The sequence below is a fragment of the Maniola jurtina genome, chromosome 4 (assembly GCF_905333055.1).
Source record: "Maniola jurtina chromosome 4, ilManJurt1.1, whole genome shotgun sequence".
Taxonomy (NCBI): Eukaryota; Metazoa; Arthropoda; class Insecta; order Lepidoptera; family Nymphalidae; genus Maniola; species Maniola jurtina.
Genome location: NC_060032.1, coordinates 3,968,230 through 3,988,332, shown reverse-complemented (window position 1 = coordinate 3,988,332; position 20,103 = coordinate 3,968,230). Strand labels below are relative to the sequence as shown.

Genomic DNA, 20,103 nt, shown 5'->3' with positions numbered 1-20,103 from the left:
TTTTCGCGCGGCGACGTGTATGGGACTGTTCAGATGTCGAGCAGTAATGTGCAAGTTCGGTTTCAGTTGAGCATAGTATCAGAGTTAACTAGAGCGAAGAGATTCTCGGTTTGATCCTGAAAAGACTGAGTAACGTGAAATCAAAGAAAAACAGGCTATTCGTCTTCCTAGGCGTCAAATGACCATTGACGGTTGCCAGTGACGTCGAAGCCTCAACGTTTTGTTAAGTTTGACAAAGTATGAGTTACACAGGGTGGCTCTTTTCCAAAATCATTGGTTTTCAATCAATCATTTTATAAGTCGTAACCTCATGTAGTGTCGTGAACGTGTGATAGTATGGAGATGGAGGAGGCGTTTTACGATAAACGGCTCTTCCATGCCAATATTATTATACTATTCTTCTATCTCAATCGAAACATTGGAACTCGCGCGTCGTGCGCGTTACCGCTCGACAACAAAAGTCCAATAATGCATGTCAAATCGAAGCAAGAGTTATAAAGAAAAATAAAACTCGAGATATTAAGCAAAATTTATTAATTAATTAAAAATAATGTTCAACCCTCATAGAACTTGGGAAGCTGGTCACCAAGGATCACCAATCTTTCAACACCCGTTTCAGTTAACACACCCAGTCTCACCACACCACCAGAGGAACCATCTCGAAGCATGGCCAGGGTCAGGGTATTGGTGACAAACTTCTTAGCTTCTTCCTTGCTCATGTTGGGCTTGAAGTTGGCGTCAACGTAACCATAAACATAGGAGGAACCTGATCCGCCAATGGAGACTGCTTGACGTTGTACCATTCCTCCGATTGGAACTGAGTAGATTTGGCCTGAGATAAAAAAAAATGACATTAATACATATTATATGGCACGCGCTAGCTCTCTGTAACTTTAAGTCCATTATAATAATACATTTTCACTAAATACAAGTTTTCAATTCTATGGGTGACTCTAGTCCTATGTAGTAGACAGGATGTTGATTCACAGTTAAGCTTTGAATCAACAGTGTGTAAAGGTTGCTCTAACTTTTTTACAACTATTTAAATACCTAGTAGAAATATCATAGAGATTGTGGTAATATTTCTAGAAATAACAATGAATATACCTCCTTTCTTCTTGTCCCAGCCTGCAACTAGGATACCAGCAACAAGTGAATCACGGTAATTGTAACACAATTCACGGAAAATTGCAGCCGCAGTCTGCACCAGAGGTTCTTCACCTAGTTCCATCTTGTGGAAGTCTGAAACATACAACACTTGATCAGTAATTAAGTAATGTAAGTTTTGTAAGCATGTTAAGCCATCAGTCCCAGTTATTATCACTAAAATCTGATAATAACTACCTATAAGTTTAAGAACCTAAGAGTCGAAATCTCACTGGCACCGATTCTGTTGTCTTTCTTTAAACTAAATTTAGAGTATCTGCATCCTCCTTCTTTTAGTATTGCTAAAAAAGGACAGAACATTAATTTTACATTTAAAGATTCTAAATTTTAGTGCACGCTACAAATTTAAACATATAGCTCGCGACTGGCAGCTAAAGTCACGAGGTTTGACAACTCTAAATTAAATTTAAAACTGTCAAACTATGTCTGTCCTTTTCATTTTACATTAGTAAGAAGAGGTAGCAGATACTCTAAAATTTAGTTGCCAAGAGAATCAGTACCAATTGTCTTAGTTGAGTGAATATTAGACATAGGTACTTACTCAAGTGATAAGTAACAATATCAGCAATGGCTTGCGTGTCCGCAGCAGATCCTGAGCGACAGCAGTATATGTGGTCCGTGATCCTCGTGAGCTTGTCCGTAACTCTGTTGGCGATGTACGCGCCGGTGGTGGTGCGGGAGTCGGCGCCGATCACGACGCCGCCATCGAACTCGCAAGCCATGATCGACGTGCCGGTGCTATGAGGCGCGTTCATCCAACTCATATTTGGGTCCATAACTGAAGTAGGCATGTTTTTGGTTCGTGGAACTGCAATAATCCGTAAAATTGAGTAAATTAATTATTTACTACATAACTTGGAAAAATTAAAAACTTAAAGCTGTGTATTATTACTCCGTCAGTACGTCAGTACAAAAGTTAGAAATTGGTTGAAACACTGTAAATTTTACCTAGACTAATTATTAATTTAAAGATTCATACTTACGTTGTAATTCAATCTATAAAAACAATTTTTGAAAGTCACGATTTACGGATTTAGATTTTACAACACAAACCTCGGCAATTTTATTGACTTTGACATTTCCCTATTTGTCAAATGTCAAGTGTCAACTAACGTCTAGCGAGTAGCGACATCCTTGTTGTCGGACTTCGTCTGTGTTGGTGTTAGCTGGCGGGCGTGCTTTGCCTTTTTGGAGTGTTTTTTTTGTTAAAACTGACTGGAAAGTGCTCTAAGGGGGTGCCGTGCGTGTGTCGGCGAGCGCCGGCACAGACGGGGTCCATACTTGTATAGTTTAACTAACTTGTTACAAATAACTACAAACTTGACATTGGCTAATCTTTGTAAAGCCAGACGAGAGAGAAAAAAAAAATCCTTGTTGTCCTTGTGCTCTATCTCTATCCTCTATTCTGTCTATGGCTTTAGTGTTGCCACTCACGATCTTTCGAATTCATACAGTCACCACGGGTAACATTGTAAACATGTCTGATCAAACATTGTGAATCAACCGAATACGCAGTCGGGTAAAAAGTTGATGACATTGCAGGTGCGGGATATTTGCCTTATTAGGCAAAACAAGATGTAGTCCTACCTATCTGAACACGAGGCAAGACTGCGCATTGTTTAAAAACAAACAAGGCTTGTGTTATTAATTATTATTATCATCATGATTGAACCGTCACCGCCCCCTACTGAGCACGGGTCTCCTTTCAGAATGAGAAGGATTTAGACCATCGTCCGCCACACTGGCCCAGTGTGGATTGACACACTTCACTTAAAAATTCGAGAATATTGCAAAGAACTAGGTTTCCTCGCAATGTTTTTCTCCACCATTAAAGCAAGTGATATTTATTTGCTTATTTCTCCGAAAAATAAAAAGTCCGTGCCCGGCATTGAACCCCCATCTCTCGAATAGAAGACCGACGTCTTAACTACTAGGCCATCACCGTTCTTGGGCGTCTGTACCTATTTTGCATTTTTAGGGTTCCGTAACTCAAAAGGAAAAAGGAGCCCTTTTAGGATCACTTTGTTGTCTGTCTGTCGTTTCTGTCAAGAAACCTAAAGTGTTCCTCCCGTTGACCTAGAATCATAGAATGTGGCAGGTATGCAGGTCTTATAGCACTAGTAGGTAAAGGGAAAAATCAGAAAACCGTGAATTCGTGCTTAAAAAAATAAAAAATGGCACTTAAGGAACCTTACGTGTGCGAGTCCGACTCGCGCACGACCAATTTTATTATACAAAACAATCTTTTGTTTAAGACCATTCCGCAATGGTGCAACTTCAGATTGGACTAGGTACACGCTTTAGTTGCGATCACTGTACAGCTTTATACCTATTTCTCCTAAGGATTTTTACGAAATAGGTTTTGATAAACATTGCTGTATCGATATGAAAGAAACTGCACATCATCGTAGCGTGGGTGTCCGCCACTCATTAGTACTCTTAATACCACTGAAAACGTTTCTTTAGAAAAATATCACAATTCGGCACGCACCATTTTGTCCGTCATCCCAAATCGATGTTTATTTAAAATATAAAAGACCATTGATAGCTTTGAATGAGCAGAAGTTTTTGATAAATCGCTTTTTTATTTGAAATTTTTATTTAAAAGGAATATCGAATTTATTTATTTATTCATGGAGTTTGCGATTCGCCATCGTCGTCCAGGGCGATAGGACAAGCGTCTTAGAACATCTCTGCTGATATTGTAGCGCCGCGTTCAGTCTTGATATTTGCTATTTTTTTATTTCTGATCAGGATAGTTCATTTTGTAACGAAAGCATTGTGATCTTACTAGTGTACCTACTATTTATTTAGGGAGATACATTTGCTTACTCAACATCTTACGCATTATATCCCTCTCTTATTTAAAACAACTCGACTCTGTGTTCGACGACTTACAACAAAATTAGATTATTCTGTTACGATCATAAATTTATATAAAGTAATAATTTATTTACAATATCTGTCATCCTATTGTTAAAAAGCGGTTCATGGCAAAAAACTGTTTTTCTGTTATCGCTTAGGTTACGTAACGTGGGAATTTTCATGCTACGTAGAAATAAAGATTTTTAATTTGGTGCTACATTATACATAGCATTATTTTTTAGTTAGTTTTTGAAAATTCCCACATTTTTGGCGCTATATCAGAAAACTACTTTTAGCATTTAACCACTTTTAAAAATAGGGCGGTAGATAAAATCATAGATATGTAAATAAATTGGTTTCGCTCCTGTCATCTTGCCTTTTCTATAAAAAGAAGCTTCTACAGTGCACTATTTGTTTACTTAATTGACTATCTTTTTTTTGTCATAATTCTTAGTAGTTAGTAAAAGATAGTGTGCATTATTTAATTAGGGAAGTGTGTGCTTAACTAATAGCTATGTACCTACCTAGGTATGAGTAGCTGGTACATGGTCTTATATCTCAAGAGGCGCCAATACCACAAATATTTGTTTCTTATTATAGATAAAACTAAGTATGTAACTATGGAACACTAGTATAATTTACTCTAGGTAGTTCTATTTTCCTCTTCCTGATAAAAACTCGTAGTTTTTATATTGGCGCATTACTAGAGTCTAATAATATTAAGTGTCTAGTAAATTAAACAAAAATAAAGCTCTTAATCTATGATAATGTTAATCACAGGTGTAGAATTCGTATACCTTATATTCGATAAAAATGGGTTTTAAAATCCAGTGGGAAGTGTTTGATTTTCCGGCATAAAAAGTACCTTGTGTCACTCTCCAGGTCTTCAACTATACCTACCTATGCAAAAAATTAGGTCAATCCGTTGTTCCGTTGTGGCGTGATTGGAAGATTGGACTAACAAACAAAAAGGTGCACTTATAATATTAAGTATGTACAAAAATAATAGGTGTATTTATAATATGGGTTGTGAAATATAGGTAGCTAGGTACCTAGTGATAGTGGTTATAGGCTACTTTTTGTCTCGGAAAATCAAAGAGTTCCTACAGGATTTTCATACCTACGAGTATATCCATTAGAACGAAGTCGCGGGCATCATCTAGTACGTCTGCCTACTTGATAATATCAAGACTGTTCGCACACTACAATTTCAGGAGCAATAAGTAGGCGTATTATTATGCGGAATCCCCGTCCAACTCCTATGGAAGTAGCTGTCAATCGCACTTGAATAATGACGCGTGCGGTGCGGTGGAGACATTTTGTTATATTTTATTTATTTTATTCTATTCCACTTTATAGAGACTCCCCCGCCAGCGAGACAATGGCCAGATGTTGGTATTTTTTTGATATTACAATGTATTTTAAGTTTCAATTCGGCTTTGTGAAGGAGATGGCAGTTTCCGTTAAGTATCAATGGATGTCCATTTTTGGTTACCTACTAAATATCACTTAGACGTATGATACGACGTATAAGTAACTACTTACTTAAGTAGATATAACTAACTAACTACCTAAGTAATACCTAACTTCTTAAATAATCCAAGCAGCTCCAAGGTAATTCTAGAAAAAGCTATGATATCCTAGAGGTTAAAACTTCAGCATCCTATTCGGGAGGCCGATAATAATCATTTGCTTTAACGGGGAAGGAAAACATCGTGAGGAATTAGGAAACCTGCACGTCTGAAATGCTGTTCGATGATCATAAGAGCATCACTTGAGAACGGCTGTGTTCGTAATAGTCCGAATTAGGTTTATTTGGGAAAATATTGGAAAAGTTTTTCAAAAATTTTCAAATTCGAAAAAACTCGTATTCTTTTTATATGGGACTTATGTATGAGTTCAAGATTCAAATTACGCTATTATGCGTATCTAATTCTATTTGTTTTGTTATGAAGATACACGCTCAAAATCAGGTGAATAGAGAATATTAGGTAGGTATCTACGGAAAACTAGAAGGGAATTAGCTGGAATTCGGTTTTTAATCGTCTGTCGGGTCAGTTGGTTACAAATAATAAACAACAACATCGTTAATCATACAGACAGACCACTCCTGGTTGCCCCTCTGGCCCAAAGGTGCCCATCAAGCTGGCAGCATTGTCGCGCTGAATTGCGATGGACAATCTATGGACCAGTCAGGCCCCAGAGTACAAATCGCAGCCTCTTCCCATCAGATCAGACGGTAGCCGATGACACGCACAAAGCCTTTCGTCTGCTCACGTCAGCAGCCAGAATCTTTAAATGTTTTTTTTGGGTTTGTTAAAAACAGTTGCATATCAATGCCCGTCAGTTGGTAATGAACCTATACCTACTAACTGAAGACGGGTTTGATACAACACTCTTAAGTGAACGCGACCTAACAACTACCTAGGTACCTATTTGTTAACAGCAATAGGTTTATTTTCTTCATAGGTTCTTACTTACTTCTTAAAAGGTAGAATGATTCTTGATCTGGCTTCCCCTTTACCGCATTTCCACGAACTAACACTTTTCAATTTCTGAATGTGAAAAGGAACCATTCAATACCAGTAGGTACGAGTAAGTATAAAATAAAAGTCCTTTGACATAGGTGTTTCTTGTTTCCAAACACCCACTGCTTAACGTTAAATTCGTGATTCGTGATAATATTACAAATGCGAAAGTGTCTGTCTGTCCGTCTGTCTGTCTGCTACGTTTTCACGGCCCAACCGCTGAACCGATTTTAATGAAAGGCATCACAGACTTGGGATACATTCCGGGGAAGGACATAGGCTACTTTTTATCCCGGAAAATGAAAGAGTTCCTACGGGATTTAATAAAAACCGAAATACACACGAGCGAAGCCGCGGGTATTCTCTGGTTCGTGATAAATTCTCTCGTATAGTTTATCAACCCCTATGAATTCCATTCATAAATGAGTGTCGGTTTTTTGCTCCTTCCCCGTGCCGGCGAAGTTACTTCCCTTTATATAAATTTGATACGTTATTTTATAGCGGGGCCATTGTAAGCACGCGCTGAGCTCGCGCGATATTTTGTTCTTTTTTTTAAGATTGTTCCCCCTTCGGAGGGTGTGGGGAGGGGCGGGGTGGCTCGGGACCGCAGGGAGGCCGCCCCTAAAAAGTTATGTATTTTTTCTCCTCTTTTTTCCCATCGACGTGATGAAACGGCGAGCAATATTGATCCAGGGTGCGTTGGCAGTTCGTATTACTTATATCGCTCTTAGATTTTGTACGAAGCTCTCGATTAGATGGCATTAAAATATTCTATTACCTAATTGATGACTTTAAAATGTATAGGTAGATATCTCCTTTTCTTTGTTTCGAAGAATCAGATCTCTTCTTTTTTTAAATTCATTAGTAAAATACAGAACAATTTAAAATTCAGGTAGCACACATTGCAAAAACCACAGATGTTTGACCTCCTCTTTATGGTAGGTCATCATCATGATCAACCCATCGCCGACCCACTACTGTGCACGGGTCTCCTTTAGGCCAAAGCACGCCATAGCCTGCCACGCTGGCGCAGTGCAGATTGGTAAACTTCACATACCTTTGAGAACATTATGGAGAACTCTCAGGCAGGTGCCCTCACGATGTTTTTCTTCACCGTTAAAGCAAGTGATATTTAATTGTTTAAATCGCATAGGTATAGGTAACTCGAAAAGTTATCGGTGCGTGCCTGAGATCAAACCGCCCACCACTAGAATAAGAAGCGGATGTCTTAACCACTAGAGTCTAGACTATCGCGGCTCGCGAATTAAAAATCATCAATAATATAGGTACACTACGTACCTATATTATTGATGATTTTTAATGGACATAATGAAAAACACGTTACGTACTATCGCTACAGCATAATATACCTAATATTATATAATATTGTAAGTAGGTAGATCCTAAAATAGTTATATATCTACTATTGTGTTAAAAAGTAAATACCTACTGATCCAGTCTAGTATCAACTCAACTTAGGGTTTTTATTTGTTCTAGAGGATTTTTTGTAATATTTTTTTGCACGCAGGTGTGTGGACGCGCGTCCATCCTTTATGTTATTGTGCGTATGGGACAAGCTGCTCGGATACTGCATGGAGTGGGCACCCATCACGCACATTGTGTCTACATACAGGCTGATACGATACGATTACTTACTTTACGATAAACTACGTACCTAGGTACGATCCTAGTTCCTCATACGCACTCCTAAAATACGGAATGCCCTTTGAATTTACGATCTAAAAATCTAGATATTTATAACATTTTTCAGATTTTTTGGGTTCCGTACCTCAAAAGGAAAAAAGGAACCCTTACAGGATCACTTCGTTGTCTGTTTGTCTGTCTGTCCGTCTTTCTGTCCGTCTATCGTGTCAGTCAAGAAAACCTATAGGGTAGGTGAGTCCGACAAATAAATACCACATATTTGATAGCTAGTTACTGATAATACCAAAGATTAATAAATCAATTTTGTCAATGAGTTTAATTCAATTTTTGGATCAGTAGGAAGATAAGTACCTACTCGTATAATAAGCAAGAAAAATGCAATACATGGTTACTGGTTACTTGGTTAGTCAATCTTTGTTTTATTTTACTTAGATAGTACGAATAGGGGTAGGTACATAGATACATATTATGTTAGATAAATCTACAATGGAGAAATATGACATGACATACACTATGTGTTCTTGTAACAGGAAAGTAGGTATTATTTAATTCAGCTCTCGTTGAGTTATACCAATAAAATACATGAAAGTAGCTACTTTATACAAAAACTTTTTCAAAACACCCTAGATATACATGGTGCACATAAAAATATCCACATTAAATACCCGATTTAAAAGATTTTTTTAGAGAACAGTCCTATTCAGGGGCCCTATCCGAGCACTTTGGGGTCACTTTTTGGAGATTATTCGGTATTGTCGAGCGAAGTCGAAAAATACATACAAAGACTTTAAGCCCTGTTGACTGACCGACGAGTTTTTCAATAAAACTTTTTCAAAATAACGGATTACTCCAACGGGGGATAGATTTCACATCTTGATTTTGGCAATGACCAAACTCTGATATGGATCTAAGTAATGAAGATATCTGCATTGATGGAACGTGAAATTGGTTATCGATTTTGAGGAATGGAAACTCAATTGTGCAACAAATTGTTTGTTACGTTTGCCTCGTGTCTTGGCAGATGGAAGGTGATATTTTTTGATAACATTATACTGTAGAGCTCTTCAAATAAAATGCAAGGTCTCCGGAACATCAGACTTTTCTCAAATTAGCTTTCCTTATTTTACCCTCTTAGGCGAACGAATTCCAAAAACGCTGAGTAACTATAGTGCGTTTCATCGGATAGTACCTATGGCGTTATGTTGGCTCCCCTGTCTGTCCAAGTCATTAGCACCATATTTGCATAAGAAGACGCAGATTTTGTTTATTTTCATTTAATTTTCCTGAATGAATGAAATGAAAATCAAATGAAAATAAACAAAATCTGCGTCTTCTCATGCCAATATGGTGCCAATGACCACCCAACAGACAGGGGAGCCAACATAACGCCATAGGTACTATCCGATGAAACGCACTATACCTACCTCAGTAATACTTTAATTTTCAAGAAGCCTAAATACTAAATTCAAACACTACTAACTAGATAAGAAAAAAACAAACATAGGTACTCAGGTATTCATTATACGGAATTCGCGCTAGTTCAATTTGCGCTTGTTCAGTTTTTTTTAATTAAAATTCGATTTGACACAATTTTTTTCCAAAAAAGTCCCCTAAAAACCAAAAAGAAGTAACAGGTAGGTACTTAGTACCCTATAATAAATGCATTTTGCACTATAGATCCATGACTATGGCAAACAATTGTGTAAAACTGTAAACTAACCGCTTTTTACACGCCTATCAAGTAAAAACCGAGATAAAAAAGACCCCACAGTTTTTAAAACTACACCTCGACAATTGACCTGTTTTTGGTAGGGGACTTTTTATGGTGCAGAGATAAATGACACAGGAATGTAATGTCGTTAGACTATGTTGTTTTTTATTTAAGGGTTAGTTAGAAAATTAATGATGTGGGAGGCCGCATTTTGTTCCTAGATAGGGACCTAATTCATTGACACTATAATATCTATTAATACTATAAATGCGAAAGTGTGTCTGTCACTCTGTCTGTCTGCTACCTTTTCACGGGCCAACAGTTTAACCGATTCTGACGAAATTTGGTAGGTGCAGGGTTAGCTTATATCCCGGGGACGGACATAGGCTACTTTTTATCCCGGAAAATCAAAAAGTTCCCACGGGATCTTTAAAAACTTAAATCCACGCGGACGAAGTCGCGGGCATCCTTTATAGAAAAGAAAGAGGTGCTGATAGTAGGAGGTGCCTTATCTTCGGAACAATTGAACTCATTCTGAAAATACTTTACTGTTATATAGCTATTTCAGCTTACATTATTAGCTAAGTATACTGGTAAGGTAGACAGCGAGAGCTATAATATCTACGTCAAAACGTAGTTGCCTACCATGTAGGTAAGTACCTACTTGAGAAGAATTGGCAATAGAGATCATAGAGATTATAAAAATAAAAAAAAACAAAATTGAAGAGAACGTATGTAGATACCTAATATTAATATTATGTTACCTTGCTGGAAACCACCAAATACATAGTTAAAAATAATTAGGAAGATACCTGTATCTGGATTCCTTAAAAAATATTAAATTAAGTACAGTTTTTTAACCAATTTGTATGTAAATTAAGTATGATGTGGGATATAATTGAGGAAAATAAGTCTGTCTTATAATTTTATAACTTAGTAATAATTATTATAAGGATACCTAAGTGCAATTCTAAACTGATTTTTAAATAAGATTGCTATTATTAAAGATACCTACCTACTTTAATTTTCAGAAATGCGAATACAGTAGCACAATCGAGTGCTATTACATATTATATTATAGCATCTGAGTTATTTATTTACTTAGTAGTTTTATCCTACGGGTTGTAACTTTTTTCTAACTTTGAATGATAAATGAACAAGTGTAAATTAAAAATTTATAACACCCCCGACAAGTGAAGGTTACAGTAACTAGAAAAGAGGTGATAACTTTCAAACGGCTGAACCGATTTTCTTGGATTATAGCTAAGAACACTCTCGATCAAGCCACCTTTCAAACAAAAAAAACTAAATTAAAATCGGTTCATTAGTTTAGGCGCTACGGTGCCACAGACAGATACACAGATACACAGATACACAGACACACAGATACACACGTCAAACTTATAACAACTCTTAAACCCTCTTTTTGGGTCGGGGGTTAAAAACCTGCCGACAACCAAAACATTACCTGTTGACCACAAACGGAATTAAAAGAAGCATGCGTGTAACACTAAATCCGGCTAAGTGCGAGTCAGACTCGCGCACCGAAGGTTCCGTACTTGGGTATTTTTCCGACATTTTGCATGATAACTCAAAAACTATTAAGCATAAAAATAATTATAAATCTGTTTTAGAATGTAGGTATAAGTAAAGCCCTTTCATGTGATACCGCACTTGGTAAAGTTATCTTACTTTGAATTTTGACATACATATTTTTTTTGTGATGTAACCACAAATTTACAGTTTTCGGATTTTTTCCTTATTTGTGCTATAAGACCTGCCTACCTGTTAAATTTTATGATTCTAGGTCAACGGGAAGTATCCTATAGGTTTCTTGACAGACATAATATGGCAGACGGATAGATGGACAGACGGAGAGACAGACAGACAGACACGCAGACAGACAGACAGACAACAAAGAGATCCAATAAGGGTTCCGTTTTTTCTTTTGAGGTACGGACCCCTAAAAAAGGTACGCAGTAAAACCGCTAAGTGCCTCATAATGTAAGGGGAGCTTAAAACGTGGGTTAAACAATTCCAGCTTTTTTGATGTGCTTTTTTTTTGGAGTTCGCGTGCGTGTTTTTATTCGAAGGCGTGTAATGTCAAGCGTGCTTCCGGAAACCGCGACCCTCTTTAAGATTTCCACGAGGGTTCTTTTTACAATCAAACTCGTGCGTTTTGTTATTTTGATCATGGGGAACTTTTTATTTGGCACGTGACTAGTTTAACGCGCTAAGTATTATTGAATAGACACTAATCTTTGTGTACCTTTTTAACCCCCGACCCAAAAAGAGGGGTGTTATAAGTTTGACGTGTGTATTTGTGTATCTGTGTAACTGTGTAACTGCGTATCTGCGTATCTATGTATCTGTGTAGGTATCTGTCTGTGGCATCGTAGCTCCTAAACTAATGACCCAATTTTAATTTAGTTATTTTTGTTTAAAAGGTGGCTTCATCGAGAGTGTTCTTAGCTATAATCCAAGAAAATCGGTTTAACCGTTTGAAAGTTATCAGCTCTTTTCTAGTTATAACTGTATTCACTTGAGGGGGGGTGTTATAAATTTTTAATTTACACTTGTTAGGTATATATATAAAGGTAGGTGGAGGCAGGATAAAAGGAATGAATCGAATGGCGGGCACATTCGATTCGTTCCTTCATTACCAACGATATTTTACGTTAATTAAATTAAATTTAATTCATTCAAAACGTAAAATCCTGAATTTATTCGTGAAGGATCGTGAGGATGAAGGAGTAGAATTGGGAGGTACTTATTTATGCATTGAACAATCATATTTTTAAAGAAAGCACACTTACCTATTCCTTTGTATGTAAAAAGTAATAATTCGCATTTTATCTGACGTGTTTTTGGGCATTTATGAACCATCGACCAAAACTATCGATTCTTTTAGAAGCTCGTTTTTTAATTTGGCAGAAGGCATTTTACAAAATCACTAGCTTATTGCCCGTAACTTCGTCCGCGTGGATTACACAAAATTTCAAACGCCTATTTTATCCCCTTAGTTCAATTTTAAAAAATCCTTTTTTAACGGATGTCTACGTCATACTTAGATACTATTTATCTGCATGCAAAACAGCCCGATCCGTCCAAAAATTTGAGCTGTGCGTTGATAAATTAGCCATTCCGTTGATTTTGGAGCGCCACCCCTAAAGTCATTCAGTCATCTTTTTAACCCCCGACCCAAAAAGAGGGGTGTTATAAGTTTGACGTGTGTATCTGTGTATCTGTGTGTCTGTGTATCTGTGTATCTGTGTATCTGTCTGTGGCATCGTAGCGCCTAAACGAATGAACCGATTTTAATTTAGTTTTTTTTGTTTGAAAGGTGGCTTGATCGAGAGTGTTCTTAGCTATAATCTAAAAAAATTGGTTCAGCCGTTTAAGAGTTATCAGCTCTTTTCTAGTTTTCTTGTAGAAAAGAAGGTTAGATAACCGTTAGGTTCATAATATTATGTCAATTGACAAATATCAAGCTGTCAAGATGGACGTTGCCTAAATACATAATTATTTATTTGAAAATTATGTTTTGGAAAACTCAAATACTTTGGATCGTCGGGGGTGTTATAAATTTTTAATTTACACTTGTCTATAATACATTTAGATTAGATCGACTAGACTCTAGAGCCTCGATAGCTCAACGGTTTAGGAGCGGGCTGAATTCCGAAAGGTCGGCGGTTTAAACCCCGCCAATTGCACTATGGTCGTACCCACTCCTGGCACAAGCTTTCCGCTTAATTGGAGGGGAAAGGGGAGTATTAGTCATGATAAGCATGGCTTATATTCTTATTTAAAAAGAGAGAAAAAGAAAAGAAAACTAGCTGAGCCACCCTGGCTTCTCTCGGATAGAATTTCGATATAGAGTGAACTAAGATGCAAATCGTCAAGTTTCTAAAGCGTAGTTTGAGCTGTATGTTGATATGTCAGTCAGTCAGTTCCTATTTTATTTAAAAAAAAAATTTTTTATTTTTATTTTATCAATTAAATAAAACAATAGTCAAAGTAGAAGAACGACGTACCTAGGAACGTCAGAGAACAGAACAAAAAGTTATTGTGTGAAAAATAATAATAAAAACACGTAGACACATTTAAATGATAACAAAATACACTTAATGCGAATTAATTATTTATATAAGTTTTACACATAATTAAAACTTAAAATACCTTTTATGACTTTACACGTGGCTTTTTTAGAAGATATCAAGTTGAGATAATATTTTTTATTATACATAGTTATTTAAAAAATGTAGTAAAAAATTCATATGTACCTACCTAGTTCAGTTTATTTATGTACACAACTGTAAAATAAGAAGTAATAACTTGTAACTTAATTACATAGTTAGTTGTATTAATTAAAATACAATGAAACTTCTTTATAATGGAATTAGAAATTACCAAAAAAATATTTATTATTGAAATAGGGTTTTGACTATAGCTTTTAAGTTTTCTAAAGAAAAGTGTAAATTAAAAATTTATAACACCCCCGACAATTGAAGGTTATAGTACTCGTAACTAGAAAAGAGCTGATAACTTTCAAACGGCTGAACCGATTTTCTTGGATTATAGCTAAGAACACTCTCGATCAAGCCACCTTTCCAATGACTTTCTAAGTTTTTTTGTTTGAAAGGTGCAATGACTTAGAAAGTCATTGCACCTTTCAAACAAAAAAACTAAATTAAAACCAGTTTATTAGTTTAGGAGCTATGTTAGGATACCACAGACAGATACACACGTCAAACTTATAACACCCCTCTTTTTGAGTTGGGGGTTAAAACACTAAAAAAAATATTGCAGTAAAAAAATAGGTCTGTAGGTATTTCGCTATCATCAAAAGTTTTCTTAAAACTTTTAAAATAGTTACATAAAAGAGCTTAAAAGTTGCAACGGCAAGATGAGTGTACTTAGTGCACCGTTACTTTATACAAGCAATAGAGGACGGTCCTAACTAAACAAATTTTAATACCTTTGTTCATTAATCAAGTTAAAGGGATTTCGTTCGCAAAAACTGTCGGTTGGTCAACCCTTTTTTTATTCCCGCTGCACTGTTCAAAATACCGTTTTCCCTGCAATATATAGAACATTTCTATTGTCTTCAGTTGAAGCTTTTTATGGCGGGCGAAGACGTCGGCCGATGTCCCTTTGTCGATGAAATGAAATAATATATTTGCATATTGTGACTGGATTTGCATTTTGTTTGTGGAACGAAGGCCTTTTTATATTTTTCTCGTTGACAAAGAGTTGAGTTATAAAATGTAAATCAATGTGAACGCTGTCCCAACTGCCCATTTTATGAGTTTTATGCAGATTTCAAAAATATACTTTTTCTAAGAAGTTTTCTCGTAAGTATCTACCACAGAGTTATAAAATGCAAATGAATGGGAAACTCTACGCCTTCTTCCTTTAAGCCTACTTCTTTACATGTAATAGATTAGGTGTTTTCAAACTTCATAGTTGCTTATTCTTCAAATCTTTAGGACCAACTTATTATTAGGTAGCCTACATACATAGTATACTCACATAATAGATTTCAAAAATGTCCCCTCGACCAAATTTCGGCCATAGAGGCCAATCTCCATAGATTGGCCTCTATGGAGATCAATCTCCATAGCTCACGCTTTGCGCAGGATTCTATTTCCCTCTACTCCTTCACTCTCATAACTCGATCGGACGGCAACCCGACACGACCGGAGGGAGCTAAGCTAGATTTCGCACGATACCGTGGTGTGTGGAAGTCCCTTCAAGAGATCTAGTTTCAACTGTGGGCATCTTTGACAATGATGATGATGCTTTAACCCTTAACTGTACCTACTCGTAGATCCGTTCTAGACTTTTAGACTACTTGCTAATTTTTATGGAAGCAAAGTAGGTAGATAGGATACCTACGAGGCTGGTTCGCGCGCAAGATGTCACGTCTCAGGACTGGTGATAAGCATGCATTTTTAGGAACTAGTTACAATCAAAGTATGTTTAGATGTGTCATATTTGTTTTGTTAATGTTTGTAACCCAAATAAATTAAATAAGTACACAAACGTCTTCTGTTTTTGTTGTATTTGTTAATGATACTGTATTTTTTAATCTAAACATGTCGCCTGTGAGAGAAGTAAATAAGTTATACGTCCCTCCCTCGTTGGTCTTGTGATTATAAGATCCCAGGTTATACAATGGTTGGTTGGCTAAGTAACACCCCGTAGTTGGAAAGGTGGCGGTGTACCTTTGCCTTGGAGAGCACCTAAAACCCTTGAAGCCTCTCTCTGTTCTTGGCGGATTGCTTGTCGTCTCATCGGACTATGAGAGTGCCTTCACTCTTCATAGAAAGTGCACTTGCGCTTGCGCACTATACCTAATATCTACTTCGTAGTTGGCTAGTCTCCCTTCAGATATTGAGTCAGGAGAGCATGAGTACATAATCATTGAATTTCAATCAAAATCAAATCATTTTCTCAAAGTGAGTACTTAATTCGGTTTTCTCCAGAAATAAGCAAGTACAGTTGCTATGTTTTGCATAGTAGGTGCATATAGATAGCTAGTTCAAAGCTCACTAGCTACTAAAGCGTAATAAATACATTAGGTATAACTGATCGTCTTAGGATGAGACCAATTCAGAATGTGAGCGTCTGAGTTTTAGCAGCTTAGGCTTCCATTAAGAAGCTCGTGGGCGCTTCAGTGGTCCGATTGGAAAGCCATTGGAAAAGCTTGGAATTATTTATTAGATGCTATGGCTTCTACAGCGGCTAGACACGAAGATGGTAATATCTAGCCAATGTGCGCCGAACCTAAGCTCAAAACTAGATAAAATCATCTATTAAATAAACCAAGGTATGCAAAAAATACAAAAAATATTCTCAAACTAAGTACCTAGGTACCTAAGTATTATAATTAGCACTAGAATAAAATAGTAATTATTTTAAATTAACAGAAGGTCGTTTCAATCTAGCTACTTGCCTACATAAGCTGTTTTATTTAGCTTTACTTTCGTATATTTAATTCAAATCTTAAAAGATATTTGTTTAATTCGCAGCGGGGATCAATTCCTAATCTAAATATAGTACCTAATTAGACGAGGTAAGTATGTACATAGTTAAAAAAAATAGCTGATATATTTTCAAGTAGGTATAAGATTTTGTGCATAGTAAAAGCCTTTAACTAAAAGGATTATTTTTTGCAAATTCTATCCATAATCGAACAAAGAAATTGCAATGCATCGACAAAGGATTTTTTCGCGCGTTAAAGATGGATGTCTACGCTCTCTATGGTTGTTTTTTCCTGATGATCACTGGAATAACATTTAACCATAGATTCATAGAAATCGATAGACTTTAAATTGACCGCTGCTAAATGAACCACTTCTGCAGCAGCTAATTTTTTATTCGATTAAAAAATTTGTTGTACCTAATCTCACGTGAGTTTGTGCATTAAATTTAGTAATGCGACATAATTAACAGGGCTCTCTCCATCACTCGCTTCATACAATCGTAGTTCCAATTTCATTTGAATATTAAGCAACCAAAGTCCATGAAATTTTGCAGACATATTCTAGGAACTAATATCTGTCTGTGGTGTTTTAGATTTTTCTAAAAATATGTAGTTTTAAAATAACAGGGGCTCAAGGATTTGTATGAAAATTAAGACCGAGTAACTTTGGAACCGAATATTTTAACAGAAATCTGAAAAACCACAGACATAGATATTAGTTTCTAGAATATGTCTGCAAAATTTCATGGACTTTGGTTGCTTAATATTCAAATGAAATTGGAACTACGTTTGTATGAAGCGAGTGACGGAGAGACCCCTCTTAACTAAATAGCTGCTGCAGTCGTGACTATAGTCGGGTAAATAAAACTTTAGGCGACTAATTTTGATAGATTTTCAGTACAAACATTAACAAAACTTCAAAATTCCTCAAATATAATACATGCGGTATCGTATCGCGGCACTAAATTGATTTATTGCCTTGCTTTGTGAGTATGCTACGTGATGCAGCGCCTGTCTGTGTTACCAGCTAATGTCTGGTTTGACGTTCCTATGAGTACCTCCATAACTGGCTTCACTGCGACAATTTGAAAGGACGCCATCTATATTTTTCTATTAGTCTCCGTTTTGAAATGGTATGCATGTGGCTGCAAAGGGACAGAATAAGCAGGTAGGTTGGGTACTCGCGTTTTTGCATTTCCTTTCCGCGCTTTTTACAATAAAAACTTTCTTTTAAATAAATAATCCCGACAACGCTTGACAGGGATTCATCTTAAAATAATAATTGCTGCCTGCTTTTTATTTTTTTGTATCAAAAATTTGTGTTGTTGGTATTCTTTGTATCTGCAACTATGGCAGGGTGTATCATAAGGGAAAGCAGTGAAAAATGGACACAAAAATAACCGAAAGAGGCAAACAATGCAAAATATGGGGAGATGGCATAAGAACAGTAGTAGGGGCAGTATGGAAAAGGATAGCGCATGATAGTGGAAGTTGCTGGAAGAGGCTTGTGTTGGGTGGTTGGGAGGAACACTGATAGGTTTTAACGGTAGCGCATAGCGCGTAATAGAAAAAAAGTAGAAGTTTCTGGAAGAGGCCTATGTGTCGGGAGGCTGTACGCTGCTATAACGTTGCTTTATATAAATTTAATTTCCAATTATTGTGTAATTTATAAAACTTTTTATATTAGGTATAACACCCCCGACAAGTGAAGGTTACAGTAACTAGAAAGAGCTGATAACTTTCAAACGGCTGAACCGATTTTCTTGGATTAGGTAGGGTAAGGGGAGGTTATTCCGTGATACAGGTTATGCCGTGATAATTTTTTAGACGTATGCCACTGCTTTGCCTGTGACAGAAACGGCGCGAATACACGCATAAGGGTGCACTAAAGAGTAAGCGAGATGGCAGTATGACACGCAGTCACATAGCGTTTGAAGCTAGCTTCAGGTAGAATTTTTAGTCTCTTTCGGACGCGGAACTCGATCAGCTGACTTTAGATTGATTCGTTAGTGAAAAAAAGGATTTTATACTGGAAACTAAGGTAAATATCCGTACAATTTTGCACGACGCGTTAGAGTATTAATTAACAAACCTAATGAATGAAATATTTATCTGAATTTATATGATTTTTCATTCAAAAATACTTAAGTTTGTGGCCAGAATATTAAGGTTATTTTCGAAATTTTTCTAAGTGATTTGAGTGAGGTGTTTTTGTGACTGCTTTTACTCATCTTATCGGCAATTTCATAGGGTTTTTATTTTCATATGTTTAAATATATATTCTTGGGAATACGTTGTGTCTGTTCCAATGCATTAATTGCATTTTTTTTTTGTCACGACATTACCTCTACTATCACGAAATTACCGGTGTATAATTTTTTTTACAGAAATCATGTCATCGTAAACACACGTACAAAGAATAGACAGTATATGTCGGCGTTTACAAAGCATTAAAGAGTTACTGGAGCGACAGCGTTAAGGATTTTATGAAAAAGAACCCTACTCAGAAGCCTGATCGTTCAAATTTTCATCAAATATTGAATCCTGCTTTTATTAAAGCTTTCTCTTCGAATACAATTAAAAATGCCTTTAGAAAATGTGGCATATACCCACTAAATAGGGATGCCTTATGCTCAGAGGCATTAACTCCATCAAGACTCACTGAAGTGAGTGTTGATGGAGCACTCTGTCCATCCGAAGACAACAGCATATTGAAAATTCCTGCTCCAACTATGCAGCGAAAAGTGGCAACTACCACATTAAAGCAACAATTGGATTCTAAATCGAGATGTCTAAATTATGATACAATACCTGTTGTATTATCAGAGGTTGAGGAAATTGGGAATGAACCGGCAATGCTATTGCGGGCCCATCTTCGCAACTAGATAGACCGGTTGCTGGAGAAAAGAAAAGAAAAACAGGAAAGAATAAAGAAAATAGAGCCGATGATGATGATTGGGTATGTTTCGGCTGTGATACAGCATACTCTTTCGATGTCAAAATGAAAAATGGTAAGTAAGAAATGGGTACAATGTTCTTATTGTTTCCGCCCTTATCATAATGTATGCTTAAATAATATTGCTCCTGATGACAATGAGGTATATGTTCAATGTGATATATGTGCAGAAATTGATCAATAAAATAGATTTTGATGTTATTTTATAAGAGTTTCATTTAAC

The 20,103-nt window shown here is 36.5% G+C and overlaps 1 protein-coding gene across 2 annotated transcripts; it reads right to left on the bottom strand.

Moving 5' to 3' along the window:
* Positions 1-511: 511 nt before the first annotated feature.
* On the bottom strand, positions 512-18,557 carry LOC123864673 (proteasome subunit beta type-6). Of its 2 annotated transcripts, none has more exons than XM_045905292.1 (4): positions 18,552-18,557; positions 1,709-1,975; positions 1,108-1,242; positions 512-832 (listed from the first exon to the last, which is right to left on the bottom strand). In XM_045905292.1, exons 2-4 carry the CDS (start codon positions 1,956-1,958, stop codon positions 555-557), a joined length of 663 nt encoding a protein of 220 aa, XP_045761248.1. In that variant the 5' UTR covers positions 1,959-1,975; positions 18,552-18,557; the 3' UTR covers positions 512-554. The 2 variants fall into 2 exon arrangements, with proteins under 2 accessions (XP_045761248.1, XP_045761249.1); XM_045905293.1 differs by lacking the exon at positions 18,552-18,557 and adding an exon at positions 2,151-2,283.
* Positions 18,558-20,103: the final 1,546 nt, after the last annotated feature.